The 20,474-nt window shown below is 42.6% G+C and overlaps 1 protein-coding gene across 2 annotated transcripts in view; it reads left to right on the top strand.

Moving 5' to 3' along the window:
- The first annotated feature begins 25 nt into the window (after window positions 1–25).
- Window positions 26–20,474, top strand: part of nrn1la (neuritin 1-like a) — a 64,445-nt gene continuing 43,996 nt past the window's right edge. The window contains exon 1 of one of the 2 annotated variants that reach the window (XM_071457855.1): window positions 26–605. In XM_071457855.1, coding sequence (XP_071313956.1) covers window positions 548–605 — 58 coding nt within the window. In that variant the 5' untranslated portion in view covers window positions 26–547. Of the gene's footprint in view, window positions 606–13,447; window positions 14,013–20,474 lie in introns of those variants that run through there. The other variant, XM_071457862.1, reaches the window with a different exon arrangement.

The raw sequence follows: 20,474 nt of genomic DNA, 5'->3' as shown, positions 1-20,474 counted from the left end.
ACTGGACTATACTGTAAAGACCACCAGCTACAACAGTAAAACGACCCTTACACTGATGCACCAGCTTTAACATCTATGAGAATAAATGCTTTTAATTTGGTAGTTTCAGTACTTTTTGCTGCTATCGATTTCGACTGCAGCTCCTCTTGTACTTTAACTTGAAGGATCTGAATACTTCTTCCACGCTTTGTAGAGCCCTAAAATCCTCCAAGCATCTACCCGTCCACCCAGGCTAGACCTGGCTCCTCCGCAGCTCATGTGGGACTCTGAGCTGCTGAAGACCTTCCTCCTCCTCCTCCTCCTCCTCCCCCCCCCCCCTCTCCTCTGCACGGACGCGCCCTCCCCTTCAGCGCAGGGGAGCGCACTGTGGATGCTTTAACACTGGAGTACAGAGCTGCACCAAGGACAGGAGGGAGACACTCTGACCAGCTGAGGAGCGGGACGTTGGACTGCCTCTGTTTAATAAAAAGATAGAGAGAGAGAGAGAGAGAGAGTCCTGGTGCCAGCCTGAAGCTCAGAGAGGTCGGGGACAGAGTGCCGGGTCAGCATGACATCCTTGGTGAATTCTGCATGTCTCCTCTTCTTGCCTGTTGCTCTGCTTCTGAGTAAGTACTGGAAATTATCTCAGTGGTTCTGTTGAAACTTGAGTGTCTGTGAAAAGCACAACTTCCACTGCAGTTTGTGCTGCGGGGGGGGGGGGGGGGGGGGGGGGGGCTGTGCGTAACCGGGGGACACAGATGTGGATCTGGACTCAATGCTGCTTTAGAAGGACTCATTGTGATGCATTTGGCTGATCAGCTGTTGTACTCTGCGACTCACAGTTCAGGGGTCCCGTATCTGTCCACCCCCCCCCCCCCCCCACCCCCCCACCCAGCGGAACATGTGCTGCCGCTGAGGGAGCGATCCGAGCAGGGAGCGCTCATAAAAAAAAAAGCAAATATCCTGAAAGGTTGTGGATGCAGCGGTGCTGCTGTGTGAGCAAAGTGTCGTAGTGATTTTCACTGAGTGTGATCTGACTGCATCTCTCCAGCAAACAGCTGCGGATTAACAGCTGGAGCACCCCCCCCCCCGCCTGTAACACCTCAACTCAATCAGGTAACTTATACATTAAAGTAACAGTGCAACGATGGCAGATTCATGTATGTTAGACAGGCAGCTGATAGAGACGAGCTGCCTCATTACAAGTTAATAGTCATAAAATGTACAAGTTTATTCAAATGAAGTTTGTGATATTAGTACTGCGCTTTCATAAAGTTTGAGGACTCATAAGACGCTTTTTTTTTAAACGGTCAGTGGGTAACACGCCAAAATCACTGCGTCCTACATTTCCCATAATGCAACTTGACAGCACCTTTCAACACCCCGCCCTCATAAATGCAAACATCTTTCAAGCGCCACACCTGCAGTTTAACAGACTTAATGATGCATTTTATTGTAGGCTGAACCTGATGACATCACTATGACATCATCAGACTTACTTTTTCAAACTAATTAATAACTGACCCAAACCCTTCAAATATTCAATAATACTGAACAACGCTGGCATTGCAGGTGTATTCATATTTTAATAATCTGAAATAGTACAGTCTGTAGTAAAAAAAAATCATCATCATCATCATCATCATCATCATTGATCATCATCCCGTGTTGCTGCTGCTGATGTCAGAGTAGGATGAGGGGGTGGATGAGACTGGGGCCCCATGGGAGTGTTGCACCGTGGGGGGAAAGAAGAAAAAGACTCACCGATAGAGATAAATGATGAATGAATCGCATCTGTCCACCTCCTCTGCTCAGTGGTGTCTCTGGGGACTCCGTTCAGCCCCACGTCTGAACCTGAGCGGGAAACTCTCCTCTGCTGCTGCTGCCGCTGCTGTCTGTCATCTCTCTGTTCACGCACGCCGTCCCTCAACTCAGTCACGTTACTGACACGCAGGGAAAGAAAAGACCCGGCGTGTGTTAACGTGTGTGTGTGAGTGTACTTTCATGTGTGGATGGTGTCTCTCTGAGCAGTGCTTCCTGTCACCTTTGACTCAGAGACTGTCATCAGTCAAACCTGTCACAGTAGCTATACAGACAACAAATGAACATTACACTGAGTTACGCATCAGGGATGTTTCCGGAATGATCCGTGAAACTGATGTGTGTTTCAAATATCTTGGACCTGAGTTTTATAGATGTTTTATGGAAAATTTCGAGGTTGGCTGTTTCAAATTCTGAAAACACTGATCATCAAAAACCTAGAAAAAAAAAAAAAAGCCTTAATGGCTTGTTCTTTGAGAGTCAACACACAGCTGCACCCTGAGAACGCATGTGGCAAAAGTCTTGTCAGTGTATCTCACAGGTCTGTACTTAGCCCTGCCAGAGGCATTTTACCACATTTACACAACAATATTCTTTTTCTAAAAAGTACCTCAAAGGGAAATTTGAGATATGACTCGAAGTGTGAAAACCTAACCTGCTCAGTATGTGCACAAATGCAGGCACTAGACTAAGGCAGCACAGAAGACTTGGAGGAGAAAAAAGGTTTGCAGTGGCAGTTTGTTTGGTACCTTCAACCCAGCAGCATCAGGACGGCTGTGCTTATGTGTCTAGTAATAAGGAAAAATAACACAAGATCATGAAAGTGTTACTCTGGACCCATTTCGACGCCTTCTCTCCATCTATTTCTATGGATTTTTGAAACATTCCAGGCTAAATGTGATAGTTTGGCTTCAAAACCACCAAAATTCAAACGTGACAGAAGATTAGCATGAACTGTTACTGAAAACTGCGCTATATTTATACAGTGGTCTGAAAAGTTTTGTAAGAAGGGTAAATCTCTTTGAAATACCTGCAGTTACGGATGTTAGCAGGAGGAGGAAACAAGTAGGATGGTCCCACACAGGCCGTCCGACCCCGTCTCTGTCTGCTGGGGAAATTTAGTTTTACTAGAGCCACAAAAAAATCATCTCTCCATCTGTAATCTCATATAAAGATGAATACCTGATACCAAAACTACCACCTTAGTCAGGAGAATGAGAATCACATTTTATCTGAGATGTGGTTTTAGCAAAGGCCAGGAGCAACTGAAGGAAACCTAGATTTGGGGGACAGCCAGCAGCAGGACACTGAGACAGAGCCTGACTGCGTCCTCAGCCATCGGGGTGGGGTTAGGAGGGTAAAAAAAAAGGTCAAATTAATGTAAGAATGATAAACATCTATGCTGCTTTTTAGTCCCCAACATGGGTCAAGCTATAAAACTTGCTGGATCCTACAATTCCCGTAATTCTTAACTTGCTGGTCTTCAGCTACCCTGCCTACCTGGCAAATATCCAAGACTCTCAGACTCCACACCCCCTTTCTATTATCTCCATGACCAAACAGCGATAACCCTGATTTTCCGACTTTAGACAAGTTTACTTATATCACACAAGGGCAGTTCAAAGTGCTTTTTCAGAAGCATGGACATACGTTAGAGATAAAACATTAAAATGACATTAGAATTGTATTTGAATAAATAAAAACATTTAAATAAGTCTGTGACGAAGAGCGCTTCGTCACCTGACTTTGTAAATCAGGCACCATGCACTTTTGACTGTTAGGGTAGGGAAACACATGCACTTCAATAATTGCACAAGCACTTTATAATAGGAGCAACAGCACTTTATTGAAGATTTGCACAACACATTTGATCACATTGCATTTTGCACATTTGTATGGCTAGACTTTGCACTGTTGATGATTGGAATATTTGTCTCTATATTTATTGTCCTTTTTAATTTTGATTGGATGGCAGGGGCTGTGTGGGCCACGCAGCTCCACCTGAAAGAGAGGGACATGGGAGTAAATGTGCAGCCATGTTTGAAGGAATAAAACAATGAGCTTAGAGTTGAGCCAAAAGAATGTAATGGTTGATGTCATGTGTAGTATGTGCAATAAGTGTATGAAGGTGCAATGAGGGAGCCTAAAGTGTGCTAACTACTCACCAGTCTCTTTGTCTTCAGGGTGTTCGGGCAAAAGGCTTCCCCAGACAACGGACCCCATGTTTTATAGTTCCGGGGGTAACCAAGTGTAAATTGGTGTGGGGTGGTTTAGATGTGTGTATTTTATTGTAGTAGATGAAATGTGGGGTTTTGTTTCGTTTGGTAGCGAGGAGGTGAATGTGTGTATGGGGGTGTGAGGATATGTGTGTGTGTGTGTGTGTGTGTGTGTGTGTGTGTGTAGTTGTAAGAAAAGAAAGGTGTGTTAATATGTGAGCAGGCACTGGATCCCTGTAAATGGAGTCTCCCGAGGTCATTAGCCAATACACAGTATAAAAAGGCACCATTTTAACAACTTGTGTGTTGCTGGTGTGATGCTGGGTGATGCTTGCTCCTGAAGATGGCTGAATCAAAGGCCTCATCTGATACACATGCCAAACCTGCCTGTGAGTCTTTTTATTGCTGTATCGTCCAACCGTAATTGTGGTCCATCTTACAAAGTCATATTAAGTTTAAGTCATATCAAGTAAGAAGCTTTTTCTTTAAGACAAAAACTTTTCTTTTTCACCTAAGTGTGTCCCTCTTTTCCTGATGGACACAAATGCACCACAGCTTTTGATTACAGTGGGGTCAGGGAACATTTATCCCATGGGTGCAATTTCACTGAGGGTTTTATCTGCTCCAGGTACAACCTGTAGTTGCCCCAGAAATACTCACCTTTGAAAAGCCGGCTTTTACAGCTGTTTTTGTAGTTCTGCAAGTAAACTTAGCTTTCTGTGTAAAATCAGTGTAGTGACCCTTTAAGTTAAGAACTAAATACTGTTAAAACAATAATCTGCTGTGATCAAAACCAGTTGAAAGAATCGTTTGAGACGTTTTGGGAAGGACACACATTAAATTTCTGATTAGAAGAGTGATACCACTCTCATATCTATACAGCCAGCAGCCAGTTCGCATAGCTTAGCATAAAGGCTGGAAGCAGATAGCCTAGCTCTATCCAAAGGTAAGAACATCTGACTACCAGCACCTCAAAAGCTCAATCATCAACATCTCATATCTCATTTGTTTAAATGGAAACAAAATCTGAGGTGTCACAAATGACAATTCATCATTTTATGGTGGTAAAGTAGGCGAGCGGACTATCTCTTGGGTGCAACCAGTAACTGGTACTTTACTACACCTCAAAATTAGCAAAAAAAAGGTGACCTGTAGTATTGAGAATACTGCAGCCTCGTCCCGTGCCTGACTCCGCCTCTCTTCATGTGTCAGTTATCTGTTTGTCTCTGCTCAGAAAGCTGTGAGTGTCAGGGCCAGACAGAGGGAGAGGGTTCTCCTGGGTGCAGGTCTCTCTCTGCGTCATCAGCGGCCCGAAAATCACATTAAAAGCAGTCCATAGGCGAGGGGGAGATTATATTTGGCTTTTAATTGTTCTCAGGAAACGCTTCCGTACCCCCACCCCCCACCCCCATGTGAGCATGTTCCCTCTCAGTGGGTCGACTGCAGTGTTTCCGAGGTGTTTTTGAAACTGCAGCACAGACACATGAAGTGGAAGATTCCTCATTAAAAGAGCTTTTAAAGTCTCGTGGAAAATTGCCATGCTTCAAACACACACACACACACACACTGCCTACCACACTGCACACTCTTTCTATCCTCTCCTTCTTTCCCTTCTTCCTCCTTCTTCCTTCATCCCCCTTCTTTTTTCCTTCCTTACTCTCAGCAAACCTCCAACCCCCTCGTTCCTCTCACTTCACGTCTGTAGTCATATTTTCTCCGTGCCATGCGTCCCTCACTCCCTCTTCTTTTTTATCTTAGTCTTGCTCTATCTCTCATCTCTCTGCCTCTCTCATCATCCCCTCCCACCCGCTTTTTCCACTCTTCTTCGTCCTCCATCCGTCCTTCTCATCTGGGATTCACAAATATTGATAAATCTGATGCTGAGAATCCTCTGTCATATGTTACCAATCAAGGAAAAGCCGCTTCATGTCCAGGAATTTTTTTTTTTTCCTCTTTTAAAAGATGAATCTTAAGAGTTTTCTTGGGGTAAGATAAACACCCATGAGCCACACTGTTTGACTGACATCTGACCCCATGAGATCACAAGTGAGGAAACCTCACAGCAATGATTACTTTGCATCAAAGATAGAGCAAAAATAAGAGGACTGTGCAGACACTTGAAGCACTCCAGCAAATATTTTCTCCTCCTCTCTTTCACATCCACTCAGGCCTATGTGAAGGACGAATTTAAGAATGTGTCTCGTTTCTGTCTGAGCTTTGGCTGCATTCCCCTCTGCTGAATTGGTGAAAACCAGTAGTTTTATTGATGCATCTTGTGTTTGAAAATGGAGAAACCGTTCGGTCCACAGTCGGCCCATCATGTCGTCTTTTCCAGTAATACACAACCAAACTCGATTTCCTGATCAGCTCCATCACATCCTGTTTGGTGATAAGTATGGGTCAGCAGGTCTTTTACAGTACCTCAATACAGAACAAGAGTACGGTGGCCCTGAGAGCTCAACGCACTGCAAACACATGCAAATAGACAAAACACAAACTTGTTCAGAAAACACCTTCATCAATTTGACAATACATGATCTGCAAATACTCAAAGCACAACGGAAGTGTTTCCAGGGGACACAAAGAAGTGATGGACCTGGCTGGGAGACACTTGTTCAATGCATGGATGTATCATAATACATGTATTATAATGCGTCCATGCAAGTGCAGGTTCATCACTTTTTTGTGTCCCCTGGAAACACTTCCATTGTGTTGTGAGTGTTTTCTAAGTTGCAGTGTGTTGAGCTCTCAGGGCCTCAGGGCAACCATACAAAGGGGTTGTTCTGTAGATGAGGATGTTGATGTTTGGCATGTTTCACCCCGACTGCCTCACTCATCCATCCAGTCACAGGCAGATTTCCGTGACCACCATACAGTTCTTATTGTTACATAACTAAAAGTGACTAGAGACAAACCAAAAAGGTGCTGAAAGACAGGGGAGGAGGCCACAGCTAACAGGGGTCTGTCCAGGTGAGCTGAATCTCCTCAGTGTCCACCTCTTCTGCTAAACTTCCCAGGTCCTGTTTCCATGTTACGTTTCCTCCTCCATTTCTCAGCCTCCTCCATCCTTCTTGCTGCATTTACCTTCTACCTATTATGCTTTCCCTCCTTTCTTCCTCCCATCTCTACCTCGGTCTCCCTGTATGAGTGCTGCAATCTTCAGCTCCACTTTGCTGTTGTCAACCAACACACATACACACACCCACATACACACACACACACTCACACACACATAATGAACAGACAGAACACATTCACATACTCTTAAATCTTTCAGAAGCACTTAAAGCATCCATGGGCACACTTGACACCAACAAACACACTGAACACAACGCACAGATTTTTTTTTTTTTTTTTTTTGCATCTGCACCTTCTCCTTGATCTCCTCGAGCAGGACTGTTGATGTGGGTTTGTGTGTGTACATGAAAGCAAATGGTGACAGTTTGTGTGTGTACATGCGTGTTTCCTGCAAGAATTGGATTAAGACCTCTTAAACAAGCTGTGTGTGTCAGGTTTCCTCTAACAAATACCAAGTAATGAAGTACCAGCAGAGCATGACTCTCTTCTCCTTATCCCCAAACTACACTCAGCATGAATATTCATACACACATACACATAGATACACACATATCTGTATTACTACACACACACACACACACATATATATACTGTATATATCTGGCTATACACTGCATAAAGGAGTCACTGTCCTCTGTTGTAATCACTCCAATTGAATTCATCCCCTGGTGTGTGTGTGTGTGTGTGTGTGTGTGTGTGTGTGTGTGTGTGTGTGTGTGTGTGTGTTTTAATTTGTGTGCATGTGTTTGATGTGGTTATTCATGTGCACGTATGTTTGCATGTGTGTGTTCATTTGTTCTACCAAACCCTCTCTCTCCAAACACACACACACACACTCTGTTCACCCCACAGTGTGTGCAGAGAGCATATAGGCATATAGAAAGGTTACTGGAAAGGAGAAGAACAGTGGGTGTCCAAGGTCAGCAGAGCTCATCTTTTAGTCTGCCTCCACACACACACACACACACACACACACACACACACACACACACACACACACACACACACACACACACACACACACACACACACACACACACACACACACACTATAGGGAGGTAGTGCAGAGGTTGGCTTCCAGTTTGAAAGAAGCAAGAGAAAGTGAGAAAAGTGAAAAACTGCAATGTAGTTCACAGGAACACAATTCAAGAGAGAAGCACGAGATGTGTTATGGATGTGAGTGAGTGAGGCAGAAGACAAGTGAAAAGGGAGAGAGAGAGAGAGAGAGAGAGAGAGAGGACAGAGAAAATAAGATGGAGAGAAGGAGGAGGAGAGGAGGAATGGAGGCACAGAGAGAGATCAGGACCTGTATTTATCAAGCCTGTCAGAAGAAGACGAACCATCATGGATCACTGACCAGAGCTTCTGGACAATTCAATTTAATATGATCTGAAGCCAAGAAAATAGATCTTGTAAAAGCTCTCCAACTCTAGAAACTTTGAATAAAACCCACCAGAGAGAAGGAGACACTGTATACACAAAAAAAACCTGCAGCTTTTCTGACAGGAGAGTGATGCAGGAATCTGTTGCCCAGACTGGTTCAGGGGAAGACTTCTTAGATGTGAGTACAGTGTAAACAGAGACAAGGGGGCATGCAGCAACTGATGATGTCGTCATTAGTCAAATGTAATCAGGCATCCCTCTAAATGGGCAGAAAATGTGATAAAGCTTGTTATAGTAATAAATGCCCAGATTATGTAGCATCCTTAGATTGATAACGTTCTCATCTTATCCCTGATGGGCAGAGCATTACCCAGCAATACTACAGTCTGCTGCTGCTGTAAAACGAGCCTGTATGTGGCCACTGGTGCAGTTCACCAATGCTTGTTGTGCTCAGCATACAGTTCAGTATGTTGGTGTGGCTTTAAAGCTGCATCAGTTTATTATTTTGGTCATGTGTGGGCAACAACAACATGCAAACCCGAAAGGGACATAATAGCAAGTTTCTATGGCTAACGTGAATTATATACACATCCAGATCCCTGTTTCTGGCCACGTGATGAATTAAAGCCCAATATTCACTCTCTCTCTCTCTCTCTCTCTCACACTCTCTCTCTCCAGTTTGATCTCTACCACCTCCTGAGGGAAATAAGCTGCTAAATGTGCCTCTATCTTCACTTGATGGTTGTCAGCCTTGTCTGATTGGATTTATTTGAAATAATTTGCAGAAAACAACAAAAAGAGAGCAGTGATAAAAACATAAATAAATAAATAAATAAAATAAAAACCAAGATGAGAGCTGAAATACTTCATAGCTCTGAGGAGAACTGGCGAAAATACTCTGCAGGTTCATCTCTACATGCCACACCTTTCAGACTAAAGTAGGCATGATAACGTAAACTGCTGTTTCCTGTGTAATGAATTTGTTCTGCAAACGTTGCTATTGCTAGCTGTCTTACTGCCAGCATTAGTGTCACATACCACAACGATGTTAGCATGGGCGAATATTCAGAGCCTGGAATACTTTCATGACATTATCTGTGGATGAACAGACTGATGGAATATAATTGATAGAGGAACAGACAGACAGACAGTCAGACTTCACAACCAAAGGTCGTCCTGCTGGTTTATGATGCTGGTCAATCTGAATGGATTATACTTTAGTGCTCACAGTGACTCAAAAATTAACTCAGGGATTAAACTATGGCCTTAAACAAGGCCCCCGTTTGGCCACATTAAGTGTAAACTACAGAAATAACTGTTGCGAAAGCAAAGCATCTAACTGTACACAGCGTCTGAAGCAGTCCTCCTTCAGACGCCGGGTTCACGGTGAAAAGGTTTGGAGCAGTGGAGGGAACCGTAGAAAAAATGAAGTAGATTTCTTCAGGCAGCAGAGAACACAGTGTCTTTTTAGCATGGCTGCAAAACTAAAGAAAACTCTTCATTATAAGTTGTAATGTGCTGTGTCTTGTGTAGGGCTGGGCCAAGCTTGTAGGGGGTGTCCAGCTTGCTGGGCAGCATCAAGAGACGTATTGACATCAATAGGTCAGGAAGTAAGGTCTGGACCTCCAACAAGGCGTTTCATACAAATGAGAAAATTGGCTTCTGCCCTGATAGAGTTACTCCCTTTGGTGGGAACTTTCAGCCTTGAGACTCTGTAGAACATTTACATGCACAAAAAACTCTACAAAAACACACTATTAGAGAAAAAACTAAGAGAAGCATAATAAGTCCTCTTAAATGCACACAAATGAGACATCTCACTCTTGAAAAGAAAGTAAAAAACCATATTTCCCAAACTGTTATTTTAATGTGATTTATATCAGTGATTTGCATTCAGCAACAGTGTGTTTGCACCTTCCATCTAAATAGCATCTGAACTGCTTTAAAAGTACATTTCTAGTGTTTTTGTTTGTCCGCATCCTGCCACAGACGAGAGAGGAAGTTGTCTGAATAGCTTCGCACAACCTGCGAGGATGTGAAGTGACTCGAGCATTAAAAAAAGATGCGCATGCCTCAGTGGATGAGCATACATGCACGTCTGCACCTGGCCCCATGTACCTATGTGTGTCAGGTTTTGTGTGCTTGCATGCATGAACGCCTGTGTGTCTGTGGGATGGAGGGAAAGGTGAAGTGGACAGAGCCCAGGTTTGTGGCTGCAGGGCTGAGGAGTTTGAGGCTTACGGAAAGAACACAATCGACCACAGCAAGTCCTTCAGAAACCAGACAGTCAAGATAAAGACAGACACAGTCGAAGGGAAGAGAAAAGCAAGCCAGCAATAACATCAAACAAAAATCACCAAAGATGTGAAGGTTGAGGAAGACACATTCATCTGACTGCCTGAGCTGTTCACCACCGAACCAACCTACACATATGGCTGTTTTCAATGACAGAAAATTAATAGCTCGTGACCTTTACATAACCTAAACTTTTAAGAACTGCGAGGATGTCACGCTCAGTTCTCTTCCTTTATATCTCATATATAAAACTGCTTTAGAAATAGATGTCTGTTACATGCTTGTTTCAGTTCTTCATCTCCTCCTACACCTTTTGAAGATGTGGTGCATGCTCAGTTCTCCTAAGCATTGCAATATCCTGCGGCAAACATTTTAATTTCTCTACAGCTGATTCCCCCTGAATAGCATCCTCTCCCCAAGTGCTCATCAGGTACTTTCCATTGTTCTCGCTTATTTGTAAAGTAAGAGTCATTGTAGTTGCAGTGATAACATGTTTATTGTTGTAGATTTTGTTATGATGTGACACATTCGCTTGACTAATCATCATCCACGCTTCAAAGCTGTGCTTCTAGCACCTACAGATTACCAGCGCCGCCCTGTACCTGGAACTCACCTCTTGAGCATGGCGGAAAATTAGTTTTAGGATCAATCATAATAAAAGCAGATTGTCTAAGCGTTCACAAAGACTGTGTCACAGAAAATTCATTTGCATGCTCTTGAAATACATGTAGGTGAGGCTGGAAGCTTGGTGATGACATTACTACAAGCTCTCTTTGTTGCAACAGTACAGTTTCCACAGTTAATTCATCTCTTGCAGCATCTCTTCTTTTTGTATAGCAGTTTATATTTGTCAGTGGTGTGAATTTGTGTCACTAAAAATGAATTCTACACAAAAACACTCTGAATAGACAAGTGATTAGAATTCATTCATTTGAGACACATTTTGCTGTTATAAATTCTGGTGTAACCAAGCCCTAAAATGGCTACATATCGAATTCCCGATCTTTGAGAAAACTACCTCTACCTCTACTCTGTCTTAGTCAGAAATACAACAGAAGAGCAACTGGTTTTTCCAATTCAGCCAAACATACCCAAATTGTTTGAATAGAGAAGTCAGTATATTATGCCATTAGCAACTGCTATTGAATACCATGGTGGCCCCATAGCTGAATGGTTAGGGCACCTACCACACAGCCACAAAAGACCTGAACAGCAAGTCCCAGACTCAACTCCTGGCTGCAATTCCTGTCTCACTCCACTGCTGCTGTCAATCAGATGCTGTAATCACATGGAAATTGTACACACAGACACAATAAGTCAGGTGAAGAGGTGTTCTTTGGAGCATTAAGGATGGTTGCAAGAATCCAAAGAAATCTACTGACGAGCCAGAGCAGCTCATACATAACATCCTGTATACATATGGCTGTAAACACACAGATGTGCAGATGATAATGTGGTACAGCCACAGATCCTTATCACCGACTGCTCAGAAATGTAGATGTGTACTTCTTTATGGACACATAACAACACACAACACGTACAGCCACAGGGACAGCCAGCGGAAGATTAGATTTCCATATTGTGTATGTTAGAAGTGTATATTTTCTCCATAGGATTCTGGCTTCCTGTTTGTGTCAATGTGAACGTGGTCTGAAGGGAATAGAGCTGAGGGTTTAGAGCACATTGTGAAATTCTTTTAATGGGATGAAAGATTTGAATTTCACTTCATTTCAGTGATGGCAAAGTGTTATTTTCTTAGCTTAACATAAAAAGAAGTAAATGATATTTGATTCAGTCCTAATTGGCTGTCCTATAGCAACATCCATTGTAAATCCTCACAAAAACACAAACGATTATTCTTACCCTGAGCGATTGTCTGTTGAGACATGATCTACATAAATAAAACTGACTTCACTTAAACTGACGTGCAAAGACAAAGACTCCAGTCTGAAGCAGAGGAATCACTGCAGGGATGCACAGTGTGGTGTGTTGCAGTCAGAGGGCGTGCGTTGTTAGTCGTGTTACCATGTAAACCAAAGACTGTGCTTTTGCTTGTGCACACCTTCATGTTTGTGTCGGTGCTGCTTCTTTGACTTGGTCTTGCTTGAATGAGATGAATAAATAGTAAATGACCTTTGTGAAATTTAGCATTTTAAATTTTTATTCACACTGTGTCAGAGAGGCGTTGATTGTCTCTATGGTTTGTGATGATGTACTGGATTGCAATTAATTCATAAATGCTTCCATTTGAACGTCAACATGATTTGCCTAATAATACAATAACGTTGAAATAATTTTCCAGGACATCACAATACTTTCCACTTTATCTCTCATTTTCCATGAGTTTTCCATGACTGGAAAACTAGCCAACTTATTTCCAGGTTTTCAAGTTTTTCCAGGACAAGTGAGAACCCTGATCCTGTATCATGACTGTAAAGACTAACTTTGCATTTATCTGCTATTGGAAACATCAGAATCTAAATTTCAACCCAGATTTCAAAAGAAGTCAAGGTTGGATGACGAGTTAAGACATAGAGAGGATTTCGCCTCCTTTTAACCTACATGATATGAACTTTTTCATGAGCTGGACTAACCATCATTAAAAGTAGCTGTAATTCTTGTGTACCAGACAAAAGACAGTGAGGGTGAGCAGGTATAAATAGAAGGACTTTACTAGGAGTTGTTGGTCGAAGAACAGTCTTAGAATTGGCAACAGGAGAGCAGTCAGTCAGAGAAAGCAAACAAGTCCCATGGGGAAAGGCAGGTAGACTGGTCAGGAACAGGCAGTTGGTCAAAACACACGTCGTGGACAAATTTACAGACCGGGAGCCAGGACACAATGCAGACAGGCAGGCAGATACAGGTTGAGGTTCAGTCACAGGTACATGGCTTGAACACAATGCCAGCCTTGACAGGGAAAGTAACATAGAAATACAGGAGGTCTGGGAGGAGGAGAGAATGTCATGAAAAATGCAGTTAAGTCATATAGATTAACAAACAAAAATTAAATAAGGTAATTGCACTCAAAGTAACTTGGAAGACAACATTGGCCTTTTTCACAGTGGACAGTTTGGCATGTCAGAAGGAAAAACACAGGTGTAAATAATGATATTAATTATGGCTGAATTCCATTCAGCTGCTTCAGTTTCAGAGTCCGAGGATTGTGCTCGCTGGCTCACCGTCACACTTAAGGATCGGTTACACACTGATCAAAGGATCTGCTCAGGGAGGCAAAACTGGTACGTGCAAATGATCCGTAAGTTCAATTTTGATTTACTTTGACACACAAATTTGTGCTGTTGACCATCAGCAAACATTCTTGACAGTGCTGAGCTTTCAGCTGTGCTACACCATTCACTTTTACTTCACCTGTCCTGACAGAGTATAGCCTACTGCTTCTGAACAGAGGAATAGTTTGCATGCAGTTAGGAGAAAGAAGTCGAAGATACAAATGGGCTGCATCTTTAGAATAAATAGATTACTGTCCCGTTAACAAGTTTAACAAGTTTGCCAACAGACCTTTAGCGAGCTCATTAGCTTGGAGAGCGTTATTTACCCATATTAACATTTTATATCATGAAATAATGCACTATGGTGAAGGAAACGCCAGAGGGAAGTAAACAGAGCAGTAAACAGAAAACAGAGAGAAGCTGTGACTAACAGTGGCCTGCCAGACTGGCTAGCAAGTTAGCTAACATAGATTGGTGTGCTAACTGCAGCAGGTCACCAGCCAGCCCTGTTAGTAGTCCCTACATTAATCTACATCAAGTGTTTGCACCTGGACGAGCAAATGTTAGTTTGCAGCGTGACCCCCACTTCACTTGTCTTGACACTTGAGAAGAACAGAGCTATGTTATTATTAACACCTGAGGTTTTCCTATGATGAGTCTTCTGCTCCTTTAGTTTGCTCATTCACTACTCTTTATATAACAGGTACAGATACAGCATTAGTGAGCAGTAAATTGAGATTTTGGACACTGGTACTCAATACTTTGTGCTGTAGCTTAGGTTATTTTTGCATGTATAAAATTTGCCACATTGCATCGTGCATAGTCCTCAGTGGGGGCTTTAGCACCTGGTGTTTTTCTGTTTAAAAAAAGCCCCCAAAAATCCGGTATGGCCAAGTTCTTGTGTCCCATTGACAGCGGTTTTAACGTTGCCTTATTGTCCTGATAGCTAATGTAACCCCTTAGCGAGCCAGCTAAGGTTAGCTTAAGCATACAAGCTCATAGGCCAATATCACTGACAGCCTACAGACAGAGAATGTATATATTATATAGTGTTTAAATTCAATGTTCAGAATTTGGACAAACTGAAATGTTGGACAGTAAATATAGTGCATTATATACATTATATATACATATAATAAATAAGGAGTAGTTTTTGTACGCAGCCTTATTGTAAATCAATCAGGCATCAACATTTTTACTGATTTAAAGTGACTCGAACGATAAATAAATCCATGATTTAAAGCACAAACTCTTAAATATATGTTTAAATCCCTGTCTGTGAGTTCTGTGTCTCTGAACTCCAGGAGATGTTGTGGGTTTGCACACACTCTGAGCTGACACTGTGTGTGTGTGTGTGTGTGTGTGTGTGTCCCTGCATCTCCATGGATCTTTACACACACACACAAACAGATATTATGTGAGTTTGCTCATCTGTGTGTGCGTGCTCCCCTGTGTGTTGTGTATCTGGGGAGTGAGGTGCTAACAGTGATAAGTTACAGCAGCAGCTTCAGGTGCTGAAGTCAATAAAAGCTCATTAACTCAACAAGAGGGTCAGTGGCTCCGTCCACCACAATATACCTCCCACTTTGTCTTCTTCACAGGGAAGCGGTGTGTGTGTGTGTGTGTGTGAGGGTGGCTGCGTTTTTCTCTGCGTATGCATGCATGTGCGAGCTGCTGGATCAATGGGACTACACAGCTCGTTTCCTCTGACTTTGGAGAGACAGGGAGTTAGGAAGTGGAGAGTGCAGAAAGAAAGAAACAAATGAAAACGAACATAAAAGACATGACCAGTGATAACAGTGATTATGTTGTGGTACTCCCAAGGCATATCACGAGTCTTTAGATTGATTTCTCACCTTTCAGGCAGCTGCTAAGTTCACTTAAATCTTAATTGCTTAAACTAAGTAATAGACCTTTTTTCACAGGAGATATTTTAACTGATCATTGCAGGAAAAGCAGTTAATATATCTGACAATATGTCTGTCCTGTCTGCTGTGTGATGTTGGCCAGGTAGTGTATCATGGGTTTATTCACTGGAAGCAGCTGCCTGATTCTGCTGGAAACATGGTTGATAAGAGCCATGAGGGTGAACCAAACAGTTAGGATTTCAACTGTAAAACAATTAGCTAAAAGATGTGAAAATTCACCAGGGAACTGCAAAGGTCTATTTCCAAAGAGGGTTCCTTTCACATTACACATGGTCATTTGATCCATTAGTGAGACAGAAATACTGCTTGGTACAGCATTAATTCCAGCACCGCTAGTATTAATAATAATAGAGGATTAAATGGCCTTATTATTGCCATTTACTGAGTTGGGTTACTTATCTCAAGAAAGTTTCAAATCTCTATGTTGATTTTCATACAATGACTGGAATCATTAATTGATTTCCAACAATTAGTGAGAAATGTGGTTTAATTAACAATATGCAATAACAATCATATTGGAATTATTTCCTGGTGGTGAGCATGATTTGTAGGGTGGGCATCGCTGTAGTACCACAAGGCTTTATTTATGGTATGTTGTGACACATTTTACCTTTATCAAAACAATTCCAGCTCTTACGATTTGGATATTGCACTTGGCCACATTGCTATTTCCATAATATTTTGATTAATTGTTCAGCCCTCTCTCTGTGGGCTGAAACTTTTGACTTTAAACAACTTAAAGCTCTTGCTTAACTTTGAGTACCATCTTTACTCCCTCCTGCTCCACAGAGAGTTGTGGCTTTTCGATGTAGACGGTTTTCATCCAGGAGCAGCGTCGCGCTACAAAGAGTATTTCCTGATGAGAACTGTTTTACTGGTCCATACTGGTGTGTGCTGCACTCGTCTGGTCTTTGCCGTACACTGCTGCGCTACAATGTGCTGCAGTCTGCTGTGCTGTAATGTGCTGTGCTCTGCTGACATGTGTTTGGTCTGGAAAGGTTGTAACTTGTGTCTTATCTGGAGATGTTGGTTTGTGCCTCAGGGAGAACTTCATTAATTCATCTGAGATTGCTCTCTCTCTCACTCTGTCTGCTTGCTTTGCTTTTGCAGCTCCATCTTTTTCATTCTCTCTGGTTTTCTAATATTCTCCGTGTCTTTCTGCTCCTGTTTCTCACTGTCATGCTTTCATTTCTCCTGCTCCTTGTTGCTGTGTTTGTCCTTGTGTCCTGTGTCGGTGCTGTAAATCCCTCTCAACCCTCCTCTTTCTTCTTCGCCCTCTCTGTCTTTACATGCCCATCTCTCAACCACGGCTTTATTGCTTTATATAACACCAGCTAACTAAACTGTTTTTTACACATCAATCTTTCATTATGGCTCCGTTGTGAGCTCTCCCTAACAAGCTTTTAGGCTGAATAATGCACCAACCGGTGGCCAGCGACTAAACATCAGACGTGTGTGTCTCAATACGACTTTGTGTGGATATTATCAGATTCACGTTCTCGTAGGTCTGATCCGTAGCAGGGCGGCTAGTCACTCCACTGACCCATCTGCTGCTGGCATTGCGGCAGACGACTCTGTGCCCCTGGAGGGAGGTTACAGGCTTAAGTGCCTTGCCCAAGGGCGCTCCGGGAAGGCAATTCTTCAGATAGTTAAGAAAATTGTGACACTTTCACATGTGAAACCGTGAACCGTTCTGTCTCACTTGGTCTAAATGACTGTAAATGATTGAATGAACCCCTTCTTCCAGCCACAAACAAGCGCTGTGATCTATATTCTGTTGAATTAGGAAGAAGCATCTGTTTCCTCAAACATGTTAAGGTATTGTAAATCAATACTCAGAGCCTCATGGGAAAAGGTCACAGCTTCAGGCAGGGGTCGGGAAGCCTGGACACAGTAAATGTTGACTTAATAAATGTAAGACACCTTCAAAAATGTTCTTCAGAGGAGCCGCTAACAGATTCCTGAATGACACCTGTGTGCAAAATGCCAGGGATTTCAAGGATCTCAGAAATCCTTGAAAACCTATGAATCAAATTCTTGCAGGTTCTGTAAAAGTTATTACCTCAATAGCTTATGGCTAATGTGTTAGCAAACAATTAGTCATTTACACATCAAGCATTCATTATGAGTTTGGTTTGTGTCCACCTGATGGATTTAAGTCCATTATTCACTCTTCTTTTAGCTCTGTGTTTGGTTCCTGCCAACGTCCAATGAAATTTCTGGCTCTTGGTTCTCTCAGTCTACCATAAAGAGTTTCCTTAACCTTAAGGACAGTGCCATTCAGACAACTACCCCTTCATGCTTGTGGGGGTTTTTCCAGGCGCTTCCAACTGGTTGGAGACCTCAGGACTGACCCAGAACTCGTTGGAGGGATTACATTAGCCTATCTGGCCTGGAAATGCCCAGAGATTCCCCAGGAAGAGCTGGAAGATGTTTACATGTAGCGAAAATATGAACTGTGAGGTCAGTTTGACCTATGCCGCTTGTGTTCAGCATAAATCCAACTAAAGTGATGAAAGACAGACGAGTGGACTTTGCCTGACTTGTTGATGATTTCCACTGAAAAAACATCAAGATCAAACAACTTCAAAAGCACAGATTTATGCATCAATATTGGTTTGAAAAAGATTCACCAGCTGAAAGGATCATCATACTCACTTTTAATGTGAAAAGCCAGTTTCTGTAGTTGTGACAGGAACTAAATCTGTTCTCTGTAGCAACAGATGAGGTTTCCTCTCTGTGTACTGTTGTCTGGAGTGTTATTTGTGCCATTTCACCGCTTTCTGATAGGCTGTTACATAATGTTGTATATTCCTGCACCGAAAACCTCACAATGCTGCAAGGGCACTTAAGAATAAAGCACACATTATAACAGTGCATAATTCTGACAAAACTATGATCATTATTTTTAGAGCACAGCAGCATTTGCATAAGCTTTGAGCAGAATCAGAAATGGCCACAGACAGTGGATTATAATTATCTCAGGGTTTGTCATGAAGGCATAAAATTCTGCAAACACAGACAATAACTTTGTGTTTAGGTCTTGCCAAATGGACTTCCCAGATGTGGAGTCAGTCACAGCAGAGCAGACAGTATTTTTAATTTTGCAACAAATGTTTTTTTTTAATAAACATTTAAACTTATCATCATTTTCTTTTTTTATTTTTTTTTTTATCACATTACCATGAGGAGTCGGGTTTATTGCTCAGCAGGTTGCAGTTAAACACCAATGGAGCTGACACAGTCATCAGGCAAGACAAGAGAACGCAGAATGAGTTGGAGAGAAAGTTCACTAATTTGTTTTTAATTACCTAAACTGGCCAAAACTGGACAGAAGACAAGCAAATGAGGGTTGTGCAGTGCAAGCACGCCAAAGTCCAAAGGGTGAAATTTGATCTATTTCAATTTTTACTCATTAGCTTCAACCATTATATATTCTCCGTGATGAGATGTAGATTTGCCAAGACACAGCTGATGCTTTTGTGCGATTTTGGAAGAAACCTTCCTCTTGTAGCTCCCCTCTCCCGCGTTTGTTTTATTGTCAGGCTCCGTCTTGATGCGCAGAGGGGCTGATGGGAGCAAGTCTGCTGAATAAAACACTGGCGCTGATGTTAAAAGCTTCCTGCCAAAATGATTAGATCCTCCACCTCCTAAGGTGCGACAGTCACTGAGGTGTGTGTGTGTGTGTGTGTGTGTGTGTGTGTGTGTACAGCAAGGGATGCGCGCAGCTTTTAAATGCCTGGAAGGATCCCCAACCACTTTGCGCGCACACACATGCGTGTACACACCCACACTTTTTGAAAGGTGAAGAGACATTCCTCAAGGAACGCCATTTGTTCAAAGGTCTTTTTAATCACCCCAGTGTTGCTCTGAGGGAACCCGAAAGTAACACAGGAGTGTGTGTGTGAGTGTGTGTTGTCCTCACTTACAATGGTGTGTGTGTGTGTGTGTGTGTGTGTGTGTGTGAGAATGTGTGAGAAAGAGGGAGACCAGTAGGGAAATCACCAAGAACAATCAGGGCCACACATCGCTGCCTTCTTTGTTTTAAAGGAGAGACTGACAGATATGAACCACAGCATAACAACTTTGTGTTTGTCTCATTTTCTGTGTCCTTTCTATCTCCATCTCTCCTGTTGCTCTCTCTGTCTCTTCCACTTCTTTCTCTCAATGGTTCTGCACTTTCCCTCCTCCCTTCCTCTCTCAGCTGTAACTCTGTACAGTTTAACTAACTTTCAGATAGAAAACGTGAACCTGAGTTGAGTGGCTGCTGTTCCTCTCCACACACTCCCAGATGTCTCTCATATACTCTTCTTCCTCCCTCTCAAGGTGTCCTCTTCTCCCCACTTCTTTTCCACTACACCCTCCCCCTCTCTCCTCACGAACCTTTCTTTCTTTCTCTCTTTGGCACTACGTCGTCTCAACTTTCCCCAGAGCTTCCTTTAACTTTCCTCCCAATTTTTTTTTGTCCACTCTTAAAATTCTTCCCAGCTTCCACTTTTTTCTTTCTGTTTCTCGGATAAGTGCATCAGTCGTTCCCACTCAG

Source organism: Trachinotus anak, unplaced genomic scaffold (genome assembly GCF_046630095.1).
Source record: "Trachinotus anak isolate AG129_WGS33_773 ecotype Australia unplaced genomic scaffold, CSIRO_AGI_Tana_v1 ptg000002l, whole genome shotgun sequence".
NCBI lineage: Eukaryota > Metazoa > Chordata > Actinopteri > Carangiformes > Carangidae > Trachinotus > Trachinotus anak.
This window is presented reverse-complemented; position numbering and strand designations above follow the sequence as displayed.